At 40.1% G+C, this 27,663-nt stretch overlaps 1 protein-coding gene across 4 annotated transcripts in view; it reads left to right on the top strand.

Annotated features, from left to right (window-relative positions):
• Positions 1-27,086, top strand: part of tmod1 (tropomodulin 1) — a 28,003-nt gene extending 917 nt beyond the window's left edge. The window contains exons 2-13 of one of the 4 annotated variants that reach the window (XM_050045160.1): positions 5,453-5,536; positions 5,736-5,790; positions 6,029-6,165; positions 11,389-11,545; positions 15,277-15,393; positions 17,594-17,683; positions 19,496-19,626; positions 20,673-20,780; positions 21,126-21,269; positions 21,803-21,947; positions 22,688-22,787; positions 24,805-27,086. In XM_050045160.1, the coding sequence (XP_049901117.1) occupies positions 6,043-6,165; positions 11,389-11,545; positions 15,277-15,393; positions 17,594-17,683; positions 19,496-19,626; positions 20,673-20,780; positions 21,126-21,269; positions 21,803-21,947; positions 22,688-22,787; positions 24,805-24,823 (1,134 nt within the window). In that variant the 5' untranslated portion in view covers positions 5,453-5,536; positions 5,736-5,790; positions 6,029-6,042 and the 3' untranslated portion in view covers positions 24,824-27,086. Of the gene's footprint in view, positions 1-5,452; positions 5,537-5,705; positions 5,791-6,028; positions 6,166-11,388; positions 11,546-15,276; positions 15,394-17,593; positions 17,684-19,495; positions 19,627-20,672; positions 20,781-21,125; positions 21,270-21,802; positions 21,948-22,687; positions 22,788-24,804 lie in introns of all 4 variants that reach the window. The other 3 variants (XM_050045159.1, XM_050045161.1, XM_050045162.1) reach the window with 3 other exon arrangements.
• Positions 27,087-27,663: the final 577 nt, after the last annotated feature.

Below are 27,663 nucleotides of genomic sequence, written 5' to 3'. Positions count from 1 at the left end.
ACCTTTCTATGTGCTGTTTCTCACTCTTTGCTATGAACTCGTTTTTGCATCGTGTTTCACCATCTTAAACATGCATACACACATTCAGAAGTCTGTTCTTCATCTCTTGGATTAGTAATGTATCATATCAGCAGCTAGCTTGAGGCGACACTGATTAGTGAAGTGACACACACAGATGACTTTTTGACCTCTGCAGAATGCACAAATGGTCAGACCTCAGGTCCAAGGCAGTAAGCGAGCTGCTAGGCCCCTCATTAAACACCTCATGATACATGACTCCATACTGGTCCCCACAGTGGAGACCGACGACACAGCAGCCATCACCGAAGGGTTTAGATCCCTCAGCACTAGAAGTTAGTAGAATGAGAGAATGTCTAAACATGACTCTCAACTACACATAAAATGTCAAATAAATGGTAAGAACTTCACATGAAAAGGAAACTTCCTGTAGTGTTCTCATCTATTTTGGTAAGCATCTATGCATTGTATGTAAGTGGACACCCTTGTTACTGTCACAGCAGAACACACACACACACACACACACACTTCATCTTTGCCAGAGGAAAGCCGACCAGTTGCCTCTCAGCTGTTTTCTTCTGAGCTGTATCAAATACTAACAACTGCAGTCTAGTTTAGACAGACACCACACAAATGTCAAAATAAAGCTGTAATTTCTACAGAAGATAAATAACATCAAGCATGATGGAGGGATGTGTTTATCCAGATAGGAATATTGTGGTTACTTTCTGTTACCAAGTCCACTGGTCCACATTCAAACCTGCAGATAGCATCTAGTTAGAATTATCAGGTTTACCAGATTAGGACATTTAACATGTTTAGAGTTAATTTTGTCCAACCTCCTTTGTTATCTGTTTTTAAACCTAGAGGGATCTGCAGTTTGTAGTGTTGATTATGTTTTTATTTGTATCTGAATCTATGAAATATTTCCTTATTAAATTATGTAGAAATGGAGGTAGTATCTCTTAGTTCAAGCTCCTATGCACAGGCTCATTATGAGACAAAAGGAGCAAGTCACGCAGATTTTATTGTGCTTTTGCTTCTTTATATTGTTGTTCGGCATCTCTTAATGTTGTTTTGTGTCTCTTTGTAGGTGTTTTGTGTCTCTTTGTAAGTTGTTTTGTGTCTCGTTGTTTTGTGTCTCTTTGTAGGTGTTTTGTGTCTCTTTGTAAGTTGTTTTGTGTCTCGTTGTTTTGTGTCTTTTGTAGGTGTTTTGTGTCTCGTTTTGTGTCTCTTTGTGGTTGTTTTGTGTCTCTTTGTATTTGTTTTGTGTCACCTTTTAGGTGTTTTGTGTCTCTTTGTGGTTGTTTTGTGTCTCTGTGTGGTTATTTTGTATCTCTTTAGTTATTTTGTGTCTATTTGTGGTTGTTTTGTGTCTCTTTTTAGGTCTTTCGTGTCTCTCCGTGGTTGTTTTGTGTCTCTCTGTGTTTTTTTGCCTGTTCTTATAGTTTTTTTGTTTCTCTTTGTGGTCATTTTGAGTATCTTCCTGGTCGGTGCCTGTGTTAGTTTGAGTGACATTTTGCAGGTGAAGGCCAGGGGGGCCCCCTGACACATTGGGCCCCTGGGCCTTTGCCTGGTAGGGTAGTTCAGTCATCCATCCATGTTCTTGTGTTAACCAAGTCAGACTTAATCTCAGAGATGACATCAGTAAATCCTGGACTTCCCAAACTGAAGAAATGTCAAGTCTAATATCCCACACCCACACTGCACATGTGATTTCTTCTTTGTCATGACAGCTGTGAGCTGTTTGACGACATTAAGCAGGAAGTCATCTGTTGTAGCATCTTAAGATCCACTGCTGTGCTGCTCTCAGCTGTGTTTTATGTGCTGATATATTGGCTCTGAGAGTTTTTGGCCACTCTGAGAGCATGTGTGAGTTTAACAGAGATTTATATGTATTTCACAGCTAAAAAAAACCACTGCAGGGTTTATGTTTAAAACTAAGCTGAAAGATTTATGAAGACAATGCTGTTGAAGCAGGCACTTTGTTACAAGAGTTGCTGAATCGGGTGTAAAACAGTTATTTCAGTTGTGAACTGTGAAAAACTCTGCACTCCTTTGAAACCACTTGTCATGTAACATCAGTTGAAGGTTTTACACACATTTTCAGCTGATTAATGATCCTGTATTAGTGCTGCTATTCATAGAGGCTCGAGGACTGAACAGGCCTTGTGTAGAAGTCAAGGGTCGAGTCAAGTGTTTATGACTTTACAGGGTACATTGAGGCACAGGTCATTTTTATTTGTCTTTCCCCTCTGCCCGGTGAATGTCCTCCAATGAAGCAGAAGCTTGTAGAAACGTTATAAATACAGGCACTGGTCTGTTTGATATCATCAGAGCAGGTCGGCCTGTTCCAGCAGACTTGCAACGTTATTTGGAGCTCAGCCCAGTTCTTCATCTTTGGTTTTGGAAACTTGTCTTGTCGTGGAGCTTAGAGAAAGCAGAACAAAAAAAAAATGGCACGCTTGACTCCACCTGTTAGGAGGTTAGCCAAAACACACTTGCTAACATACTTAAGATCAAAAAGAAAAGTTTGGGCTCGCATTTGCACTCACTGAATGCAACATTTTCTGCACATCAGTTGGGTTTTTAAGCTACATCACAGCACTTTCTGCCTAATTTGAGCACATTCTCATCCTTTGATGCAGGCTCAGTAAAGTTATTATTAGTGTTGCCATGTGGACGTCCATCAGCAGCAGCTCACAGCACCTTTCAAACCCTGACCCACAGATTTAAGAAACCGGGGCTTAGAGGCGGCACGTATGCTGAGTGTTTGGTGCTATGACCCACAAACGTTCCGCTGCAGTTCATCCATCATCGGTCATCTGGTCCCACAGCCAAGACTAAAATGTAGCGGGTGAGAGAGAGTAAGACAGATGTCTTGTCTGTCCACACTGCCAGTGCAGAAGGAAAGCACGAGAAAAAGCAAAGGTTCAAAGGTTGACTTTTACATTTTTCTGCTGAGTGCTTTGAAAAGCGCAGAACAGCACTTCAGTGATATATGACAGACGGGTCAGCAACAGGATATAATTCTGGGAGGAAACAGAGTCTTAGTGTAGACAGTCACAATCACAAGTGAGCAGGTGAAAACTTGGCGCTAGCTAAAGGCCTGTCTGCAGTTATAATCACATAAAAGGGACATGTTCATGTGTTTTACCCGCTGCAGCGAGCCACACCTTAGCAGTCTGTAGCTGGACTAAGTTTTTCTTCTTCTGTTGGTCATCTCTCTATCTGGTATAAGCTATAAGCCACATTTTTCGTGTCAAACATTTTCATGACATCTTCCACATTATCCAGATAGATTCGCCAACACCAAACCAATCACACGTTGAAAAACAGCCTGGTCTAGGTTTCATTGTCTCTCTTTTCAAAATGAGTATTTAGATGAGGCAGACATCATCATTCTTTATATTACAGAGAGAATCCAGTTAGTAAATAATGTTATGGTATTTAAACCAATCCTTACAAGTTAAGGCCACATGTGCAACTTTGTCTGAGGGCTGGGTGAAAAGGTAAAATGGAGTGTGAATATTAATGACCAAATAGATACTGAAATTGCGACGATATTACATTGTTTACTGTTGGTGTTTTTTCAAAATCTTTACATAGTCAGATTTTTGATAATCATCAGTGATGTGGATAATGACTAAGTGGTTAAAGGCAAATTATAGAACAATCTGGTAAGTTCAGAAAATTACATCACTTTACTGTAATACAGCCTTTATTACGATATCCAAAAAAGACGTGACAGTACCACTATAATATTTATTTATTGCCCAGTCCTACCTTAGTCCTAACTTTTTTCTAATGCTTTAAAATCCTGCTCACCACAAATACATTTCCGATACTCTTGAACATTGATATTGGCAGATGTCACCATAAATTACACCATGTAGTAATTTAAGGACCAATCCCAAAATGTCATAACTCCAACAAAGAATTATCCCTTGCACCCATGGAAGAGCAACACCAGTGTCATATCACTATGTCAAATATGAAGCTACAATTAACAGCCAGTTAGCTTAGCATAGTACAAAGACTGGGCACTGGGGGAAACAGCTAGCTTGGCTCAGTTCAAAGGTAACAAAATCCACTAACCAGCACTTCTGTATCTGACTAATTGACATCTTGTGTAAAATTGTGAAACATGTGTCGTCTCATGAGGGCTTAAGTGCCGGACTATTTCTTGCTAGGCAACCAGCAGATTCAAAAAGGTTACTGCTCCCAGTCAAGCGGCAACTTCTGGGTCAGAAAAATTAAGCCAACATGAAAGTGCCAAAAGTTGCAGTTCCTTGAATGGCCACTTGAGGCTGGCACCAGAAGCCAGTCAATCCCCATAGACCCCCATTTTAAAATGGCCGACTTTACAGCAGAAATAAACATGATTACAGCCTGGTACAAGTAACGGTTTTTGTCTCAATAGCTAATTTCCCTCTTCGCTACAGCTGTACATGGGTGATCTTTTTTGATAAAACTCACCCTTTTACATTTTATTAAGGATTAAAGTTACGCATAATTAAGGGATGGCTGCTTTATATGACAGGCTGTCTGCTGATAGTTTTCCTCTGCTTCTCAGTCAGATCCACCCCTTGCTCCTCCATAGTGCCACTCTCTCACCCAAATATGGTGGTCACTTCTAGCTCCAAAAAACCAAGATGGCGATGGCCGCAATGCCGGACTGGAGGCTTCACAATGGGGTCCTCAAACCAATGGGTGACATCATCGTAGCTATGTCCACTTTTTTTTTTTAGTCTATGCTCCCGCCCAAGAAATTGTCCAGCACAAAACCCTGGTAGATGGATTCTGTTAACTTTGGACAGAGCCAAGCTGGATGTTTTCTCTGTTTACAGTCTTTATGCTAAGCTAAGCTAACTGTCTATAGCTTCATATTAGCTGTACAGACAGTGCTATCAATTTTATCATCTGCCTTTCGGCAAAGGAGCAAATAAATGTAAAGCTTTTTCCCAAAATGTCAAACTATTCCTTTAAGACCAGCTGGCTTGAACAAATCTGATGATATTGAAGTTAAAATGGAAAATAGCAAGTGTTACCTTATCAGGAAAGTTGGAACTTTAAATAATAAATCTTCTACAAGCCAGCCAAACACTTCTACATGCAGTTTGAATAGAGGAATGTGAAATGAAAAAAAATGAACCTTAAGTTTATCTGTAGTAAAAACAGCATCAGATGGTTTGTGAATTTATGGTCTTAATACACAAGTATTTCAGACACGGTAGTTCAATGAGGAGCTACTAAAAACTGCAAAACAGTTTTTACGACATGACATAAAAATTGAAAAACCTACCTGTCAGCTACTTAAGGAAGAAATGAAGACTGGGGAAAGGAAAAAAAAGCAAGCAATCAGTGGAATATGGTGTGTAATGTCTTTGTCCACAGATGACTGAGTGTATGTCTGTGTTTCTGCCTCCTCCAGGTCTCTCTCTTTCCCGGGAGCGCTACAGGCACTTGGCTGCCTTCACTGTTAATTTACCCCTGAGCTGATCTGGGGGTCACTGAGGTGAGTGCAGCAATGTTTTTATGGCGAACAGCAACATCAAGTGACACTCACCAAAGCATGTGTTTTTTTTTCTTTTGGCAATTGACCATCACTGTCAGCTTTGCTTTGCTCTGGTCTTTTAAACACTGTTGTATTTTATCTCTGCTTTCTGTGCTGTCTCTGTCCACAGATATAGATTTTTTTATTCTCAATCTCCCAGGGTCTTGCAGGCTCCTGATCTCCTACTTTGTTTCTTATTTGGAGGGGTGATAGAGGTGAGGGAACCGTTTGAGTACCTCCCAGATCCCTTTGTGTGTTTGCAGAGTAAATAAATACATATACATTCTGGCAGCACTGAATCTCACACCTCAGACACATCTCTGAAATCCTAATCTGGCAAAGAGAAAACAAAATAATGATGATGATGAAGACTGAAATAAAAGTTTGATACATTCTATATCAGCTCTTTTTTGTATGCATACCGTGCTAAAGTGACATTACCCACGTCTCCAGGTGTGCTGTCCATCATGTCGGTGTTGAGGAAAGAGATGGAGAAGTACAGGGACATAGACGAGGACGAGCTGCTGAAGAAACTGTCAGAGGAAGAGCTGCAGCGATTAGAGGATGAACTAGAGGAGCTGGATCCTGATGTAAGTTTATAATATAACATCCATAAGGAGGAGTTTCTGTCACTGTGTTGGTGTCAGAGGAGAGTTATGGGGTCATACAGGCTTAATAGAGGCCCCTGATGTAACACACTGCAGTGTGGCGCATACTGCTTTAACTGCGTGTCCCTGTGTTTTCATCTGATCTGTATTGTTGTTAGCTAATGTATGTTGGAGTAAAGGGCTGTAATGTAAATAATGGTGTCCACAGTGTACAGTGAGGGCTGATGGTGCGCTGAATGCTGTGTAGACAAAAAACGGCCAATCCATAATCTACCAACAGGCAGTTAGTGTTACTGCGCAGTGTGACCATTAGGCATGGTAGAGTTTATATTCTCTGACTGCCTGTAGTCAAACTTTGGGGGAGGTGTAAAATGTATATGATGACCCACAGTCTGTGGTGTAGTTCTACAGAATGTTTGTAATCTATGTGACAATGGAAGAAATGTTACATCCAAAATAATTAGATCAGTGGGCCAGTTCTTATCCAAATGATCCCTAGTGTGTTGAATATTAAGGTAATAGAATATAAAAAGTAGGGATATTTACAATGCATACAGGTGTATATATTGTCACGTTGACTAATTATTTAGTCCATTGATAGGAAACGTATCAACAAAATGTTTGCATTTATTTCTTGAAGTATTATTTCAGTAATCACGAAACATTGCCAAACATGGGTGGTGTCAGCTTCTCAGATATGTGGCCTTTATTTTCTCTGTTTTACTTCATTGCAAAGTGAATGGATTATTCTTGCAATTTTCTGGCATCTTATACACAATTTTGCAAAAAAATCAATCAATCCAGATAAATTGATACTGAAATTAAATACATTAGTAAGAAAGTATAGAAGACAGTGTTGGTTATTAAGGCTAAAGTAATACAGAGATACATTTCAGAAAATACTATACCTTTTATGTGACTGATTTTGTAATGGTGCTAGCTTTTCCCACTGCTTAGTCGTCTTCTTTCCTCGTATTTACAGTGTTTCTCTATTAGCATTAAGTGCATCCCACAGGAGGCCAACCTGTTCTCATTCTCAGGTCTTAAGATACTGACGCTTTGTCAAACCTGTCGGCAACTCAAAGCAGTGCACAGGGCAACCTTTAGTGCAGTGGTTCCCAACTGGTGGGTTCGGGTCCAGAAGTGGGTCCTGAGTCCATTCTGATAGGACCGCAAGTCACTCGCAAGTGTGTCAAGTTGTAAAAAACACACTTTATTTTGAATTACAGTGAATTTTATATTCAAATTGAAGTGTCGTTCCCTGCTGTAGAGTGAGAGACTAACAGACGGCTACATGACAGAGACAGCAAACTAGCCCATTGACATGGCCAAAGGCAAGTATGATGCTGCACACATTAAACTGTGTGGACCTCGTACTAATGACTAAGGAGAAATCTGGAGCTGTTAGTCATTATGCTACAGTAGATGCAGTGCATATACTTGTGTTTAGCTTCTGTTGCTTTTTCATGAGGTGTTTATCTCTGCATTTGATGCATCCACCGCCAGCTTTGTACCCTTAGTGATGTCTCGTGGGTCGAGGTGGTGACAGCAGCGGCAATAGCTTTCTGATGAATGTCTAACTGCTCATAAAGAGGCTGAATTCCCCTCAGTGGCAGGGGGATGACTGGAAGGGTAAAATGAGCAGGACTCTGTGTGTGTGTGTGTGTGTGTGTGTGTGTGTGTGTGTTAGCAAGACTGATGTCAGCAGTGGGTGTCCAGAGGGAATCCATGACGTAAACAGAGGAAACATTTAGAGACAGTGCGTGCCGTGCGTGCGTACCTTGTTTGTACCTATAAATGAGGGTAACCCGTTACACAACAGTCAAGTGCCCATTTGCTTTGAAACACGCTGTAGCCCTCCCAGTAAGGCTTCCCACATCAGTTCCAGTAAGCTATTGAAAAAGTCTCATTGTGTTGGACTAAAGAACAACGTGTCTGCCAACTTACTGTGATTGTAGAGAGATTAATTTATTTTCAATCATCTAGAGAACATTTTGTGTTTTTTGCATGTACAGTACAGTCATACCATTACACACTACAACTTGGACTGGTTCATACTGTTTACTTTTTCTAACCATAACATCATTGTCACATCTGGCATTTTTTAATCAAAGCAACATCCTTTTAATATCTGGAATAGATTATTACAGATCTGACCTACCTACTTATACATTACTGATAACATTTCTCAACCTAAATTAAAAAAGATTTTTTTACTAACCCACTTAAAGCTGCCATCATTCATATTTTTTACTGAACATTTTAACATCTTTAAGCTCATTGTTTTGTTTTTTATGGCCTGCAACTTTACTGTTTTGGTTCATTCTCAACTCAAGGCAGCTATTTTCAGAAAAAAACAGCTCTAGTAAACCCACTGTACACTACCTGCCCAGTACAAAACGGCTAACAGACTAAAGCCCCTTTTACACTGCCAGATATTCCGTGAATGTTGGGCCGTTTTACCGGCAAGCTGCAAGTGTTTAGACACACAGAGGCGGATTGGCGTGTTGATCCTTGGTGCCCAATTTTCCACCTCGTAGGGTAGTCATATTGGCGGAACCCTTTTGGTTTAAAAAGACCGAGGTGGCCTTCCGCAACGGGAGGGGCTGTTGAAGACTTTTGGGAGGAGCTGTTGATGACGCCGCACGTGTGAGCCACTGGCGGTGGATAAACAGGAAACAGCTGATAGCAGGAATTAGGGAGCAGCTAGTAGTAAGAGGGAAACTCAAACCTGACAGGCACTGTAAAGATGAGCAACTGGAGAGACAATAAAGAGGCCATTAACTGTCAAATGACGGGGACGGTGAAGAACGGGCCGACTTAACGAGAGAATTGCCGAAGGACTGACCAGGCGCGGCTTCCCTCTCACGTCACTGTTTACGTCACACGCTGAGCTACACATTTTGTCACTTGCTCACGGCCCCCATTGCCCCAAAAATGGCACATTCTGTATGAACAAAAGTAGGTAGGCGGCATTTTGCTGCACTCCCTGGTTTTGTTTTTATACTGCCAATGCTGAAAAAAGACTGATTGGGCTTTCCTGTAAATTTGCACAATTCCAGTTTAAAAAGGGCTTAAGTTAGAGACTAGCTAGTGAGCATGGTTGAGAATTTAGCAGCTAAAAAGCCGGGGGCCAGTTGCATAAAGCACCTTAAGTTTGCTTACACTAGCGCTTGTGACAGCCTACCTGTCATTGCTAACTATTACATTTAATTAATTTTGATTTAAGGTCAAGCATGCACCTGAACAATTTAGTTTTTTTAATAACCTACAGTGAATATCAAGTGAAAACTAACTTGACATTGATTGAGTGTTTTTTTTTTTTTTTTTTTCTGTTGACAAGTTGATCCTCATTTTGTGCGGGCGCTTGTATCCAGATGTGGTTCTTGTCTATCACCCCGCACACTTTTGGGAAGCCGGCACCATCAAAGAAGTGTACCGCTATGTCATCCTTCTCTTGTTGGGACAGGAACCTCACTATGGTGTTCGCAGATGGGTGAGGGTGTTTGAAACCCAGTGAATGATGCAGCACACCGTTGACTTGTGTACAGGAAATGCATCGCCAATAGCTGATTGGAAAGATCCCGTTGCATAAAACTGCAGAGCAATCATTAATTGTAATGGGGCTGGAAATTGAGTGATTGAACTTCAGACATTTACCAAAATCATAAATTGACCTCCTGGCAGATTTATTGTGCTAAATCACTTGCTCATCATGAAGGGTGTCCATCGGGTTCTCCTGGTCACAGAACGCTCTTCTCCGGATGCTTTCATTTTCCTCATTTATTGCCATAAACTCAGCCAGGTTGCAGTTAAGATGCAGTCAGAGTTAGCTTCTATTTTTTCCTTACTTTAGTTGCTAAGGTCTCCTGTACAATGGTTTAACAAACTTGAAGCAGTTCCTCAAGTATAAGACCAAGATGACCAAGAGGAAAACTTAAGGAAACCTTAAGGAGAAGATTACGCATGTTTGTGCAACTGATTTATTTAAAGGAAACCTTAATTCATATTTAAAGGAAAATCTTAACTTAAGGTGCTTTATGCAACCGGCAGGTATTTTTCTCAAAAATTGGTGGAGAACAAAAACAGAGCCAAAAGGAGAATGAATATTGGGCTAACGTTCATCAGGTGGCCAGAAAACATGACTCCAAGTAAATGCTAATGTTGCTCTGTATCTGCTGAAGCAACTGTTTGCTACAGTAAGTTTGCCATATAGATGATAATATGTCAATGTTTCCTGTTTGAAAGTAGCCAAACGTACAGTATGGTGAGGATGGGAGAGGAAGACAAAGAGTCTCATGCTGATAAAAATAACATACTGGGACTGAGAGTGTGCCTGTTATCTATAGCTGATACAATGTGTGACATATAAAGCCTGGCAGTGACGGTGTGATATACTCCCGGCTTCACTATAAATACTACTGTATGTCACGTGAACACTTATGGACCACTGCTGGAAAAACTGAATGAGAGACACCAAGAAGAAGAGAGAATATTCTTGTACCTCAAAAGAGTATATCTCAAACCAGACAGTGTAAATTGTTCAGCATATTTTTGTTTGCTGGTGGAGGAATAATGGTGAGAAGGAAAGAGAGTGAGAGAGACATGGAGTCATGAAGAGAGAGAGGCCTCTGAGTGCTGAGAGGACTGATAAGATACGAAGCTATAAGTAGCACTTGTAAGAGCTTGTTTTGAATGTTGCTGTAGGTTGAAAATAACGTGGTGAGCAGCAGAGCTCTGGGAAATGTCTTGGTCCAGTGCAAAGATACTGTACCACCTCCTCTATGTCTGTCACACTTTGATTTAATACTGTATTACTTTTGTTGTATTTATGTTCCCTCCCTGCTAAAAATAATCTTAAATTTGTCAAAAGATTTACCTCGGGTTAAAGATTTTCTGTGTCACATCAATTACCACAAATCATGTATAAAGGATTTGTGCCTCACCCCTGACTGGAGTGCTGCTCAAGAAGAGTGCAATCAATGGTGCCACTGGTGCCTGAAAGATATATAATGGAGATTAGTGTTTTAATAAGTAGTATTATCGCAGCAAGGAAGATACTCTGGAGTCATTTGTACTGCACTGTTCCGATGTTTCAAGGTATTACAGGACTTAACCCGACAGAAAGGAAGAAATGAGACATACTCATAATTCTGATACCCAGCGCCAGTCCTTTAAATGATGTCACTTCTCATCCTTGTCTAGAATGCATTGTTGCCAGCTGGGATGCGGCAGAAGGACCAGACCAAGAAAGCTCCGACGGGACAATTTCAGAGAGATAACCTGCTGGCCCATCTGGAGAAACAGGCCAAAGAGCATCCTGACAAAGAGGACTTGGTGCCCTTCACAGGGGAGAAGAGAGGTATGAGCTTGTTTTCTCAGAACATAGGATGTCAATACTGTTTGGTTTCCCTGAATATTAAAGAAAACAGAGCTATCCAAGTATGTGAGGTAAGGTCACCATGGATATACAAGATTCACATTAACTCCCAAATTACTCATGACTTAAACTAAACCACAAACCTTAAAGGGGGCCTGTTATGCTTTTTCTTATTTTCTGTCATAGATACAATGTTGAAATGTCTTGTGTGCATATTAAACATGGCCAAAATTTGAAATAACGACGTAAATGTATGTAAAAGTAATCCATGTGAGCAAAAACTCAGGCTTCAGACCATACTGAATACTCTGTACACAAATATTTTAGCTTTTTTCTACTTTTGAGAAAAGCTGATGTCAGCTTCTGATGGATTTCTTTATATGGTCATCTGCTCCAGGCACGTTACTGCAAGTGTTTACATTATGTAGCCCACACTGCTACATGTAGCTACATGCTAACATCGGGGAAACCTGTAACCTTGGTTGCAAATGTTGTTCATATCTCCCCAATTTCTGATCACTTTTCTGCCTGAACATGTCTGATTGTGAAGATTTTAGTTTAGAAGCGTTTATTGGTGATTTCTCATGATAGAAAGTGCTGCTATACTCCGTTACAGTCATTCCGCAGGCTAGGAGATATGGCAGATCCAGCTACACCGCCTAGTCAGAGCAGAGTGGCCTTTTTTGGGAGGGGGGCTTAAAGAGACAAGTACAAAAACAGAGCATTTCAGACAGAAGGTGAATACAGGTGTATTCAAGCAGACAGTAATGGACAAATAAAATGTTTTTGACCATTAAACATGTTCTAGTCGAGACCCAAATTACAATTATGAATCTGAGAATAAGCACATTAGGCCCCCTTTAAAAGTTGTCTCAGGGAACCCTAAAAAGCCCTTTTGATTCACTGAGAGGTGATTGGTTCCACACGACCTCCCTCACCAGGCCTTGTGAGGCCTGTTAGCATGCCAGCACCAGTTTAGTGTGGACACAGAGGTGTGTGATGGATGGCGAGAGATACCAGACATCTCTATGTGAAACTCTAGAAGGTCTCCCTGCTGTCACTTTCGTCATGATCCTCTTTGCTGGTGTTGTTGCATTAGTGCACTTGTGAAAATTAAAGACAGCACGTTACAGTTTAATCTCACAGACCGACTGTAAAACTGCAGGTGGGGAAAGTGAATGAGTAACAATCCCTCAACAGCTCCAGTCAAGGTACCATTAAGGGAGGCTTAATGGCTCCTAGTTCTTCTTGTGAAACAGCCGGTCTGCTGTGAAACAGGGCGTGAGTGGGGAGTGGAGCGACAGCCATTTCCACACCCTGTTCAAAGCTGTCTGTCATCACTTCGCTTCATGTTTTCTTTATACCACTCCATTTTTGCTCACCCTCCATTCACACTGAGACAAAGCTCACTACAGGTTGCTCTAAAGCTGGTTGATTTTTACTTGTCACAACCTTTAACAGTGTGTTAATCAATGTGGAAAGACGGAGTGGTATAGATGTGATCAAGAAAGGACACCAGTGACTTTTTTAAAAAGCTCTGGGTAACATCTTGCCACTGTGTGTATGTAGGGGTCAAAAAGTGTCTGTCTGAAACTTGAGGAGCTGACCACACAGACACAGACATAGCAGACCTGTCAGTAACGACACAAAGTTCTGGGTCTTTACAGTGTCGACAGCCTGCGGTCAGGTGTGACCCGATGAAGGGAGACTTGCTCCAGACGGCTCAGCTGTTATGTAAGAGTTGGACAGAGACCTCTGTCTGATACTTCACCTTAGTTTGACATTTGAATTTGAAACACAAACTACTATATATACTCTATTTCATCATGGCTAATTGTCTTCAACATTGTCACAATACCAGAATCCATTTGGAAATTTTGTATATTTTTACATGGCAAACATTACAAAACATGCTTATATTCAAATCTCCTCCAGCTATGCTCAAAAATGTGTTGCCCCTATTTTTATATCCTCTAAAATAGATCTTTCTGCAAACTTTGATCAGACTTCTGATATATAGTTATGTAATAACAATGTGAAATCACTGTAACATTATAGCTGATATTACTGTATGTGTCACAACCCTATGTCAGCCACTGTCAGTTACAAGCCAACAACATAAATAAAAAAAGCTAACTACACTTAGCAGAGCAGGCTCCTTGTCTGAGTCTGGGTCTGACTGAGGCTCAAACGTTAAAGCTGAATCTCTCTAGTGTTTCCTCAAATGCTAACACTAGCCATCCTGATGCGTGCTTCTCTATTACCAGTCACTCAGTATGTTTACATGCACAGTTTAATTCCACTTTTAATCGGAATGAAACGCCATTCTGATTAAAAGTGGTCATGTAAACGGTCATTCCGATTGAAAATTAAATCCGATTAAAGGGGGTGGTTTATTCCGTTTGTCATTCCGAATGAAANTACAGTGTTTTCTTCCGGTAAACGTAAACACGTAACATCCGCCCCGCCCCCTATCCAATCAGAAACCTTCCCTGCCCCAAACCTTGCGCAGACCTGAATAAAGGTGATTAAACTGATCTCCCATGTAAACCCTCATTCGGAATGAATATTTCCCATGTAAACTACCTGGAAAATTCCGAATGATTTCATTCAGATTTATTTCATTCCGAATGAGAAGCCATCATGTAACCGTAGCCAATGACTCCCATAGCCAGACCTATCTCTACACTTCCTCTCAGTGCTGTGCCAGCACTGCAGAGAGTGGAAAGCTAAAGCAAAACCTACTGCAAGCAGTGTGGTGGGTGGGATACAAGGCCACATCCAGAATTTTATTGACAGAGTAGAAAGAGTAGATGCACCCTCTGCCCCTTCTCGGAGTTATTTTTTTAAATTTTATTTATTATTCAATGCAGAACAACCATTTTAGGAGATGAACTCTATGACAGCTCCCAAAAAGTGAAGCCAAAGCATCTTGTTCGCTCCCTGGTGGCTGGCTGCAGTATAGGTCATAACCCCGCTCCCCTCCATGTTAGTGGACGGGACACAAGCCAAACTACAAACTTGGATTACACATCAAATTAATTTTTCCCAAACATGGTTTCTGTCATTACAGGTAGTTCTTATCATGCTGATGTGTGCTCAAGTGTTCATTTTTCTGTTACGTTTGGTCATAACTAGTAATTTGACGTTACAAAATGAGGGACTGTGGTCATGATTGACAGCACCATTGAGCTAGCACAAAGATGGCAGCGACTTTATCTGAGAAATTTTGGCTTCATTTTTGTAGAGTGCAAGTAAGTGGAGAGGCATCGTCCATCTTTATCAGGTATCATTGTGTCAATGGCACTAATAATTTTATACAGACTAAACTAAAATCAAATGAGATATAAAATCAAATGAGAGATCAGAATAAAGCATATGTCCAGCGGCCATTTTTTAATTTTTTTTTCTGTTTTCCTCGCACACAGGTGTTTTCACTTATTTTTCTGATTTAGACTGCTTCTCAGGACTGTTTAGACTTAATTAACATTAAATGTACCTGTACAGGCAGGACAACGTACACTCAGGTGTCTTCATGTGATTACTAGTAACCTGAGCAGAGGTGTTAATTAGCAAAAGTGAAAACACCTGTGTGAGTGTGGAGGGGGACCTTTTATTTGCTAATTCCACGGGAGCACAAATTGTCTCCAGGAAATACATCACAAGTAATGTATGTTTGTGTTTTGTATTAAAATAGTCCACTCCTGTTGTAGGGAAAGCCTTTGTGCCTAAAAAGAGGGTGGACCCCATCATGGAGAATGTGACCCTGGAGCCGGAGCTAGAAGAAGCCCTGGCTAGTGCTACTGATGCTGAACTCTGTGATATCGCAGGTAACACAACCAAAGTCACTCACATCTCCTCACATTCACATGTACGTGTTTATGCATAAAGGCTTTGATTTCCTTTTCCTTTTATTTTTCACCAAATATACAAAAAGGCTTTAAAAACAGTTGTATTTTCGACTTTCAGAGGACGCTACTTTTACTACAGTTTTACAGTAAAGAGTCCTCATATAGAAGGCAGTTTGGTACCTTCAGTAGGAGAATTTAAGGAGAAAAATTGTGAGAATTTCATCTGAACTTTATCCAGAATTTTGCATTATTGTTTTACACCTGATTTGGATGTTATCAGCTCATTAAATGGCCGTTATCTGTGCTTTTTTTCAGCCTCATAGATGATTAGAAGGGGCCTGCCACTCCTAATACTAGGTTCATAGGCAGTTATCAGCCCATTGAATGGTTGTTTGCGTATTCAACGTTATGAATTGGTTGCAATTTTGTCAGGTTTTACTTTCAATTTCGAAAGAATCATGTGCTAGGTTTAGGAAAAGATATCATGGTACGTGAGTTAAAACTGAACTTGAATTAAGTTAACTTTGGCTTTTGGTTTCACCGAGGACACAAAATCCACTCTCCTGAGTGAAAGTCCACTATTTGTTTGACCCATTAACCTCCCAACACATACGTTCTCAATGGTAATACTGCCTCACCTGACTTCCTCCTTTGCCCTCATCATAATTATTACAGCCACGAGAGATCACCATCTAACAGTACATGTATTTCAAATGTATTTTAAACTTTAAAAACTAACAAAACAAAAGACAGGCTAGCACACACCTACATACATCCAAAATAGCATTTGAATGAATGACATTCACTAACTTGATTTGATCGGTGGAACACGCTAAAGTGCAAGTGTCTGATTATTCTTCATCCTCATCTTCTCTCACTAACTAGTGGCCTAAACTTTCCCTCATTCATTTACTTCTTCCTTAACCCAGTTCTTCTCCATTTCCTCTAGCGCTCCTTTCATCTTCCTTCCACCCTTCCCCTTCATCCCTCCATCATACCTTCCATCTCCTCCACCCCTGCTGGATATCTCTGTTCGCTAGTTGAACACCATCCAGGGTATCTGTAGACTGCACACGGTGTTTGCATGGAACGATTCTGGTCCTCTTGTCATGTTCATGTTGTCGGCTTGTGTTAAGCAGACGTGTAGCAAAAACCATGCAGCTTGACTCAGTGACACAGGCCCTTAGATCTCTCTACTGTACATGCATTACACAGGGGCTTTCATCGAGTCTGTGTAATGTATGGCAAATGTCAGCGTCAGTACTGTGGCAAATATTTTGCTGCATGTACAAAGCTTTAACATGTTCATTGTGAAGATGACTGAAAAAATTCATTTTAAAGGCACAGACATCTCATTAACCTTTGAAATCTGCTGTGAAAGTCTAAGAACAAATACTGACAAATATTTTGTTCCAAAAAGTTAATTAGAAGTAGCAAGCTATCATTTTTAGCTCACTTGTGGTAAGTTGGAAGATCCTAACTATAAATGCTCTATTAAATCTCTCTGTGAGAGGGCTTTATTACAATATTTAAATACATTTAGCGCCACCCACTCCCGGAGTCTCTACTACCTGCATTTGCATGACCAAAATTTATTGCCAAACAATACTGCTGCAGGAATATTTAGGAGCACAAGAAGTCCCTGGAGTGGCTGAAGGTAAGCTGCTCCACTTCTCCAGAGAGCAGCTTGTTGGCTTGTGTTTCCAGCTGTTTATGTCTTTGTAAACTGTTCTGTTCTCTCTCAAAATTGTTTTTTCTTTAATGTAGTATGCCTGCTTAATCAAAAATCATATTTCAGATTCACAGCTGCCAGGACACAAGTAGGATTCCTTAAGTTGGAATTCTTCCCAGGCTAATACCATCCTTGAACATGCAGATGGTGGAGTAGCATGTTTATGTGTAGGCAGTCAGCAGAGCTTAGACCTCAGCTGTGGGCTGCAGGAACCATATTACCAATGAAACCTTACAGTATGGAGCTGCTTGATCGCTGAGACGGTGACTGTCAGGTTTGACTTGCTCGGGATGCTGCAAGTGCTGATGTGCACTCTGTATTAGCATGGTGGTCGATCATTAAATTTATAGTCTTCATCAGCATTCCGCTCTCTGTCTCTCTGTTTCTTCTTCTGACCTTTTGTTTATTCCTTTTGTTCTTTCCATCCTCATTCTTGCTGTCTTCCAGCCATCCTGGGTATGCACACCCTGATGAGTAACCAGCAGTACTATGAAGCCCTGGCCAGCAGCACTATAGTCAACAAGCAAGGCCTCAACAGTATGTAAAACACACACACACACACACACACACACACACACACACACGGACTGAAACTTATGTAACTGAGTATTTTGTTTGTTGAAATCTGCCAGTTGCGTGAGCTGTCTTCACTCGGTTCAATCGCAGATACATTTGGTGCAGGGATATCCAAGAAAAAGTATCCTAAAATAAAGCAGATCACTGAACTAGTCTGACGGAAAAAAATCCCCTCATTCAAGAAAAATGTTGAAGTGAGTTGACTTGGATTGGAATCAAGTGGAATGATCTCACGTTGGCAGAATGTTGCTTTATTTTACCAAAGATGATCAACTCTGGATTTTTTTTTTCTTTTTTGCACTCCATGCATGCACAAATATAGTTACACAGCTTAAAACTAAAGGATTAAAAGTGTATATAGACACTCGTCTCGTACATTGTCCTATAGCTCCTCCAGGAATTACTGATGATTCATCTGTTTACCTTTCATCTTACACTACACAGTGTAAACCGTGGTATTCAGATATTACTTCACACACACACACACACACACACACACACACACACACAGAGACACACACATGTTAATGAGCCATTGTTTATCTTGAATGGCGGCCCATCCTATAGATTCTCCTCCAGCTCTAAACAGAGACAGAGGCCGAGCGTGTCACTGCCAAATATGACCAGCTTTCAAAGGGAGAGCCAGCTGTAAACGTCTGATTCGCCTCTTGAGATTGTCAGTTCCTTTGTTTTTTAGTGCTAGTACAAGAACATAAAATGTGATGTGATGGAACAACAAGTCTTTTTTTATGTTTTGTGTGAGCATTGTTTCACTTGAAGACCTCTACTGAAAGCAAACTTGGATCGCCAGCTTTTGACTTGAGGATCACCTAGTAAATTGAATTTAGTATAGTTTTACAGAAGAAACATATACTGACCAAAATGTCGGACCAAGCTGATTTTATAACTTACTGAAACAACTTTATTTACTGACACATGAAATAAAACACACATGTATTGCTCCAGCAGGCCTCAACAATACATTTACTGCAGGTCACTGCCAAGTATTTTCTAAAGTAAACTGTTGTGTTTTATCGTCGTTTCACTGCTGCACAAAATATTAAGGGATTAGAAACTTGTTTGAGTTACTCAACATCACATCTGCTGCTGTCTCAGTAAAAGTCATAAAGATTAATTGCCTGTGTGTTTTTTTACTTCTTCAAAAGTTGAATTTCATGACATGTAAAAATGATTGGAAACTGACTCCTTTGAAAGTGGGATTAAAAAACAAAACTGCATGCTATGGTAAATGGTCAGCACATACTGTATGTTAAATATACAGCACATGACTTGTAGCGAATGGGTTAAAATATGCAAAAACATGGAGTGGTTTGTTCTCTTTTTGTGCTCTGGTACACTATAAATGTAAAAATGCTTTCTTGTCAGCTGAAGGGTGACGTGCTCGTCTGTAAACTGAACAGTTTCCCTTCTGAACCAGCAGAGAGCCCCATAATCAAGAGTAATATTTAACATGATCTCTGCTTGTGGGAAAATGATGTACTTTCATGAACAGTGCAGAATGCTATGCTTAGTTTGGCACAGACTGGAGGCAGATGATGTGTGAACAGCGTCCCAAGCTGTCAGCTGTCCAGATAAAACTGCTCACAGTGTTTGCTGAGGCAGATTTAAATACTGGCAGTCTTAAAGTCTTAATGAAGACGTGTGGGGAAAGAGCTACAAACATGTTTAAATAATAAGTGTTGTTCTACTGGTAAGACTAGTGTAATTAGCCTCCTGCTGTACATGAGAGTGTGTACTGTGACTGTGTTGTAGGTGTGATCCAGTGCACCCAGTATAAACCAGTCCCAGATGAAGAGCCCAACTCCACTGACGTAGAGGACACCCTGTTGAGAGTGAAGAGGAACGACCCTGACCTGGTGGAGGTCAACCTCAACAACATCAAGGTGAGTGTGTATGTGTATATGTGTGTGTGTGTGTGTGTGTGTGTGTGTGTGTGTGTGTGTGTGTGTGTGTGTCAAAAACAACAGCGATTTTTATTTATTTTGGATGTAGATGGAAACTCAATGATGTTGAAACTCTTATATGAAATGCCTGTTCTCTATTAAAGTCATATGTCCCTAATAGTATTTTTTCAGTACTTACACTAAAGAAAACTAAACTTTGTCATACAAAAAAATACATATGATATTTGATGGGTTTGTTTTTTTATGAAAGCAGACACAAACTAACCTTGGCGCACAAAATTTAGTTTTCACATTTAAATTTTGCAGATGAAATTTAAAAAGGTAGATTTAAAAAATAAACTCCTATTTAAATTAAAAATATAAATCGCAAATATGTGAAATGAAATCAATTTAACCCTTAATTGAACCCTGAGCTCATTGGTGCCATTTCTTTCAAAAACATGGGGGAAAAGGCAACGAGCAACTTGGTAAGAAATGTCCCACAAATTGCAAAAAAATTAATAGATTTAGGAAATTATTTAAAAAAAAAAAAACTACATAAAAAAAATAAAATTCAGGGAAAACTATATTAATATTATTAATAATATTACATTTCAAAATTATGTTACAGAATTATTATAATTTTTAAGCACTCTTTCCAGGTCATTTCCTGGTTTGTCTGTTTTCAATCTTTTTTCTTTTTTTTTTCCCTCTAATTTTCTTGTTTTAATTTTCTCTCACTACTAATTTCGTGCTAATATTTTTGCCTCAGTTTTTCTTTTGTTGCTCATTGCCTTCTTTTCACATTTTCAAAAGAAATCAAGCCAATTTCTTCAGGTTTCAAAGGGTTAATTCAGTAAAATTTTCTTTGGAACACAACACAAAATTTATTTTGTCTAACACATTTTTGGCAAAGCTAAATTTTTCTGTATCATGACAAATTTGGGATTTTGTGTGAAGAACATCTATTAATGCCTCAAAATCTATTTAATGAGAATAAATAACGTAGGAAACATGGGTTAAACTGTAATGTTGTTTGTGCCCAGAACATCCCCATCAAGACTCTGAGGGCGTACGCTGAGGCGCTGATGAAGAACACTGTGGTGGAGAGGTTTAGTATTGTAGGAACCAGGAGCAACGACCCTGTAGCATTTGTAAGTCACAGCTGTTAACGCTTAACATGAAATGCTGCACAGAATTTGTTTTACCTGATTTATTGCTCCATTTCTCTTCCTTTGCCTTTTTTTTATAGTGTCAATCTATTGTTTCAAAGTAGGAAAAAAGTGTCGCACTCCAAACTTGTGTAAAATCTTAATCTGATGTTTGATATGAGACATTAGTGGCTCTTGTCATTTGTCATTTTGTTTGAATTAATTTGGCTGTAGCATTTCATTTTGATGTGTACCTCATTTTGGCAACCAGTCGCTAGAATAAAGAGCACATGGCTGCACAGCAGTGAGTGAATTACGATACAGTGTGTGCTGTGTGTGTTTCCTCAGGCTTTAGCAGAGATGTTGAAGGTGAACACGTCGCTGAAGAGCCTGAACGTTGAGTCCAACTTCATTACAGGGACTGGAATCCTGGGCCTCATAGAGTCATTGCAGTTTAACACCACACTACAGGAGCTCAAGATAGACAATCAGGTACCAACAACTACACATGCACACAAGTGCACACGCACAACCCACTTGCACTGAATACAAGCAGAGTCATACACACTTACCATGCATATAAATGTGAGTGTGTGTGTGGGTATGTGTGTCAGGTACTATACACAGACCATCTTTGCCACTTCAGTCTAATGCTCCCTGATTACATTGTCATGTGTCACACTGCATCTGTGACTCAGCGCTCACTCATTAACTCAACTTGTTGAATGATCCTGCTTCCTTTGCCGTTTGGCTCCATTGACTGATTGACTGATTGAAATGATATAAAACTGAAACTGAAAAAGCATGTCACCCCCTGCCACTTCATCCTGTGTTGCCATGGAGATCACCACCTAATGCACAGTGGCACAGTTTGCAGAGAGGATGTCAGTCATTTTGTGTACTCATCTTATTGTCTTTCCCCCAAACGTTTCCATCTCGCTACCACAAATCTTCTGTTACCCACTTGTAATTCATCTCCATACACCTCTCCTCCTCCTCCATCTCTCCCTCTTTTCAAACTCCAGAGCCAGCCACTAGGCAACAAGGTGGAGATGGAGATAGCCAGCATGCTGGAGAAAAACAACACGCTGTTGAAGTTTGGATATCATTTCACCCAGCAGGGCCCTCGCCTCCGAGGCTCCAACGCCATGATGAACAACAACGACCTGGGTGGGTTACACACACACACAATCAATTTATCCCCGCTCTGAGAGACTGAATTGGGAACATGACAGAAGTTAATGAACCGCATTGAAACTGATAACATTTCGAGCACATATTGTATTATATTACTATATGATTCACCTCTCAGTGATTTGGTCGGTTACGTAAGTTATACACAGTGTTTCAGTAGTATTGTGTTTGGCAGTGTCGGTTGTTCAGTGCGTCAGTGCTGACACTTTATCTTCACTATATCTCCTCGGGTTCTACTTTAATCAGACTCTAAGAGAAGAATCAGAGTGATATCATCGGCCGGTAACTCATAGTACGGCCAGAAAGCCTCAGCCAATCAAAACAGAGGCTGCTTAAGTTATGACATCATTGCTAAGAAAAGAGTCTGTGCATGAGGGAACTAAATGAAAGTGGTAGAAGAAATGGTTCATGAACATGCGGTTATTTTAGTTGCTGTCTATGTACCATACAGTTGAGTAAACTCCTCTTAGTGAGTCTTAGTGCTTGTTAAGTTTGTACTGAAGTGCTCTTGAACGTAACCTGAGAGCCAGTAGGGATAAGTGTGAAGAGACTGTCTTCACTTCTGCCAAAGGTTAGAACGGGATCAAGGTGAGGTGAGGAATAATGATTACATTTGGCGGTACATGGTCCTGTAGTGTGCTTGTATTGTGTCACTAACCACCAAGTGTATGTGTCATAATCTTGTCATCATGTTTTCCTCCCCCGTCATCTTTAAGCTCGGGTCGTCAGGTCAGAGTCGGACGGCTCCTTCACCCTCACTCTTTCCGTCCCTGAGCTGGAGAGAGCCTTCGGGAAAAAGTTCAAGTCCAAGACTAAGTAAAAAAAAAAAAAGAAAGAAAAAGAAACACAAACACTGTTTGACCGCTCAGCCTTGCCTTCCTTCTGCCAACATCACCCGGTTCTTTTCCAGGCCACTGGGAACCTCTGCCACCACCTGTCATACTCCTCTGAGAGTGTCTGTTGCTTCTCCACAGCACCTTTCATCACTTTACTTCTTTTCATCTTCCACTTGTCTCCTGTTTGCAGAGACACTGACAGAGTCTCCCAAATTTAGCTGGTGATGCTTTCTGGTCCCCACCATAGTCAGAATATATTTTTTGTTGCCTCAGTTTCTCAACATTTCACATGTGAGAGCCTCTGCCCAACAAGGCAACAACAGTACAGAAGCCTGGGAGGTCCATAAACAGGGAACAGCACTTAAGGGACACATAAAAAATCAAAGAGTACTAAAGATTTGCTCATCACAAGTAAAAGAAACGTAAACTTGACTTTGAAATATAACTTAAGGTATTTGAAGGCTAAAACAACCTGTGCTTTCGAAAATAAAGAAGACTAAACATCAGATAAGATTAATTTCCCAAAATGGACGTTGAAAATGCAGAACAGAAGGGCCTGAGCTCTGCTTATGTCATATGTCCTAACACAGATCCCCTAACTTTCTGGACAACATCCGCTATGTACCTCTTCTGTCTCTGACATTTGGTTGCACAGGCTCCTTTTTGCTTGCAGTGGTATTTTTGGTTGTTCCATCCTCTTTTGGCTGCAGAGACCTTCATCTGTTCTCAGCATCTCTTTCCCAGTAATAAATCAGTAGTATATCCTATTCTTTGGCCACTTTATTTATTTTTCTCCTTGGCCTTTTTACTCACTTGATCATGCTCTTCAGCTGATTTACTGTTTTTACTGTTCCTGCATCGTCTGGAGGCATTTAGGCTCCTCTGCTAAGCCTCTGTCCTCTCTTCTTTTAAACACTGCTCTTTTCCAAAGCTGGATTGTTAACCTGGCAAAATGGGCTACTGCCCTGGGTCCCCAAACCCTCAGCAGCCCCAAAATCATCAAGTTCACTGTGTGGCAATTTGTTTGTAATAATTTACAATAATTACAATAATTATGCGAAGTGTAGACACCAGGTTTTGACAGGGAGGAGACGATATCTCTGGTTTTCTGGCATCAATTTTGATCAGCATTTTTGAGTTTAACAATGTTGTAGAAGTGCAATGCTAAATTAGAGCACTCTTTAAAGGCAATTAAAGCAACACCTGTAACTTAAAATCTATTTTTAACGTAGTATTGGCCCGTATTGTTTTAGTATATATTGTCATTACCTGCTGTATTTTGCTAAATAAAATTGTGCCCAGTCAAGTTGCCACAAACGAATTAATGATGAACACTAAGGGTCAGGAGGGGCATGTTGGTGAAGATTCTCAGTCATCCAGGTCATGGTAATTTTAAGTGCTATGTCATAGGCAACGGGACTTGATTGTGTTTCTTGAAGATGTTTCACCTCTCATCCAAGAGGCTTCTTCAGTTCAGAACTGGGAAGATTTTGGGAAGACTGCCGTTCGACTGGTTGAACCTTAGAAGCCTCTTAGATGAGAGGTGAAACGTCTTCAAGAAACTCAACCAAGTCCCGTTGCCTACGACATAGTACTCAAGGTCAGGAAGGGCCCACACTTCATGTTTGTCCTTGGGCCATAGTGTAATAATCCAGCTCTGCTCTTATCAATGTCTTACCTTTTTTTCCTTCAAGAGCTCCTGTCAAAGCCGTTTGCTGCCACTTAAAGACAAAGTTCTGTAACTTGAATATTTCTGTCCTGCTGTTTGAAGCTGTTTACCTCATTTCAGTTGACTCACTTTTCTGAACTCACGTAAAGCAAATAAAGCAGACCCACTTTGCTCCGCTTTGGCCAAAGTTGTTGATGATGATGATGATGAACTACTGTCTTGGATTCTGTTTTTCTAATATTTTTCCTTGTATCCTTTCCGTCCTCATCTTTTCACCCCTTTATCTCCATCTGTCATTCTCTCTCTTCTTGTTTCCCTCCATCTACAGTAAGAAAGAGAAGGCTTGAGGGAGGACCCATCTTCCCTAAGTGTCGGACGAATGTGTAGAAACCAGGGCTACCCTCAACCCTCTGTTACCCTTGACCCCTGCCATCTTTCCAAACTCAGTCCTGTAATCCTCTCGGCCTCACACCTCCGATGGCCTACTCAGAAGACAACACCCACCACGTCAGGTTCAATTGTCTCTGAACTCTTTGTGCTTTCCAGACTCTATTTTAGTAGATATTAAAGGATCCAAATGGGATGAATCAGCAGTGTCATTCTGAGCTTTCAGCGCATGCAAAAAGTTTCATTGTGAGCTTTTTTTGTGCTTGTCTTGACTCAGGTTCCAGGGGTGAACATTTGCTGTTGCTCTGTGTACAAACTAACCAGGCAAGGCATACTTTGTCTTCATGGATCCTTTAACATCTCCTCAAGTGTCTAGATTCCTAAATAGAGGGGGCTGGAGGTCTGGTTTTGAATGAGGGCCTATTGGAAGGTGACGAGACACTCTTAGGAATCCCTGTTTCTATTGATGAGTTGAATTAATACTAAATATTATTATTGTTATGCTGTAAATGAGTTGTGCTGTCATTACTGTGGTTTCCAAAAGCTTCTGATGTTGCGTCAGGGTCAACATATAAGGTATTTTCTTCCAATTTTACACAAAAGCCCCCTTTTCAATTAGCTTGACCAAAAACAAATCTCTGAAAATTACTGTGATATTGGATTTGGACCTGATCATGAAAATCTGATATTACAGTTCTTTTCTTATTCGGTTTAATCGTTTTTTTAGTGACTCTCAGTCCTCTGGTACTAAAACATACAGTAATGGACAGATTAATAAACCTGGCTACTGTGAGATTTGTCGCTATATACAGAATATATTTATTTGGGACAGACCTGGGAAAGAGTCAGACGCCATTCAGATACTTAATATGTTGGATTGATTGTGCTGGATAGTGTAATAACTTGTGTAAAAATGTTTCTCTAAATGAAAATGTACACTCTAATTACGTCGTTATAGTATCCAGCATTTATATTAGCAGTCCCTGCAGAACATTCCTGCTAGCTGGGAATGACAACTGCCAGTTCAAGGTTTATTTACTGATGTTAAATTTTCTATTAACCCACTGTAAAATATCCACTGTGTTGTTATATAGAATTTATTATCTACCATCCATTATGTACGTCAGACTATGTAAACCTAAAGTAACTGCAAATATTTGAATGGACTTCTGTTACTCTTTAAACTAGGTCTGGTTTGTTGATTGTTGTTTGTGTTTATTTGTATTTACTGGAGCTAAAACGTGTGGTTCATTACAAAATGGTTGGTACTGTTTTCTTACGGTTTGTTACAGGTTTCACATTAACGCCTCAATCCAGGGTTGGATTATTTCAGTAATGGATGGTGGCACAGATTTAAAAACACAGGAAACCTCTAATGTCTTTACAGCTGTCAGATCACACAAAGTCCATCACTTTTATTTACATAAATCAAATGTTAACAGCAGTTTCAAGAATGCTTGTTAGCTGTGACGGGTCTTAAATCAACCGCCAAACATCTGACATACGGTATTACACTCTGATACTGGATGGATCCTTTAAGAGTTCACGATGGCAATGTTCTTCTCATCAAGGGCAAAACATGTCTGTGGATACAGCTTTATGTCCTTGTAAACAACTTTGACTACACATCCACATGCTGGTAACGATGAACTCTGCTGTGTATTTTGCGCCACTTAATGGAATTTCTTCTTTCAAATTAACAGCACAATGAGAAAAAGGAGGGTTAGCTGCTATGTAACCAGGAACTAGAGCTAAAATGTCGCTGTCTGAAAATAAAACAGGTCCAGTAAGAAGTGCTCAAGATGAAATGGGTCTGTGTTTTTCTGCTTAAAGAAAATCCTCGACTCAAAGGTAAATCTGACCCTATTGTACCATCCATGTTTCCTTGATGTCATCAACTGTACCTGATGCTGACTGAATTTTGAAGGGTTCGATAACCCATTTAATGTTATTTAATATCACTGCTTTGTTACTTTCTCGTCAGTGCTGTGGGTGTTGTTCAACAAATGGTTATTGTGGATGTAAACATTTGTAAAACAATAAGTAACTGAATGCTAAAGGCAAAGGAGGACAAGGACTCCTGCCAATCACAGTCTTTGTGTGTCTGGTTCTTTTCTTCTGTCTACTGTTTTCTGATATTTTAGTGCTTGACTCTGTGTTTTGTTAGATAGTTCACCTTTGTTGGTTGAATTTTTGTTTAATAAATAAATAAATAAAGCTTGAAAATAGGTCTTTGTCCTAAAACATTCATTGCTTTTGGTTGGGCATGTACAGTGCAGTGTTCTTTCATTTAGAGACAACAGTGACACCCTGTGGTGAAATGGAGGGAATACATGAAGTCAGTTGGAACATTTCTCTGATTGTTGCCCTCTTCAGATCAACAACAGTGTTGCACCTCTCTTAATTAAAGTACAGCTGCAAATGCAGTGAATGAAACTTAAATCGCATTTACTTTTGACTTCTGGCTCTCTCCACAGAGTTAAATTCACTATTCAGTGTGTGGAGAGCCTTTAGAGCCCTTTATTCTTATTCTGAAGCTTGTTCCCATCTATTAAATAGTTATATCATTCTCTTTCACAAAAATGACTTAACCAGGTTGGTGCCTGGTGTTTGCCACAGTATATATTTATATACATATATGACATTAATTTTAATTTAAGGTGGGGAAATACACAGTTCAGCTTTGTTACAGTTTGATAATGGACTTCTATGGAGTCATAGGAGGGCCATAAAAAAAATAAAAAAAGGATAAAATAAGGATTTTTTTTTTTTTAAAACGTGGAAATATAAGATTAAATAA

This window comes from Epinephelus moara, chromosome 5, assembly GCF_006386435.1.
Source record: "Epinephelus moara isolate mb chromosome 5, YSFRI_EMoa_1.0, whole genome shotgun sequence".
NCBI lineage: Eukaryota > Metazoa > Chordata > Actinopteri > Perciformes > Serranidae > Epinephelus > Epinephelus moara.
The sequence above is the reverse complement of the archived record's forward strand: the minus strand, read 5'-3'. Positions and strand labels throughout refer to the sequence as shown.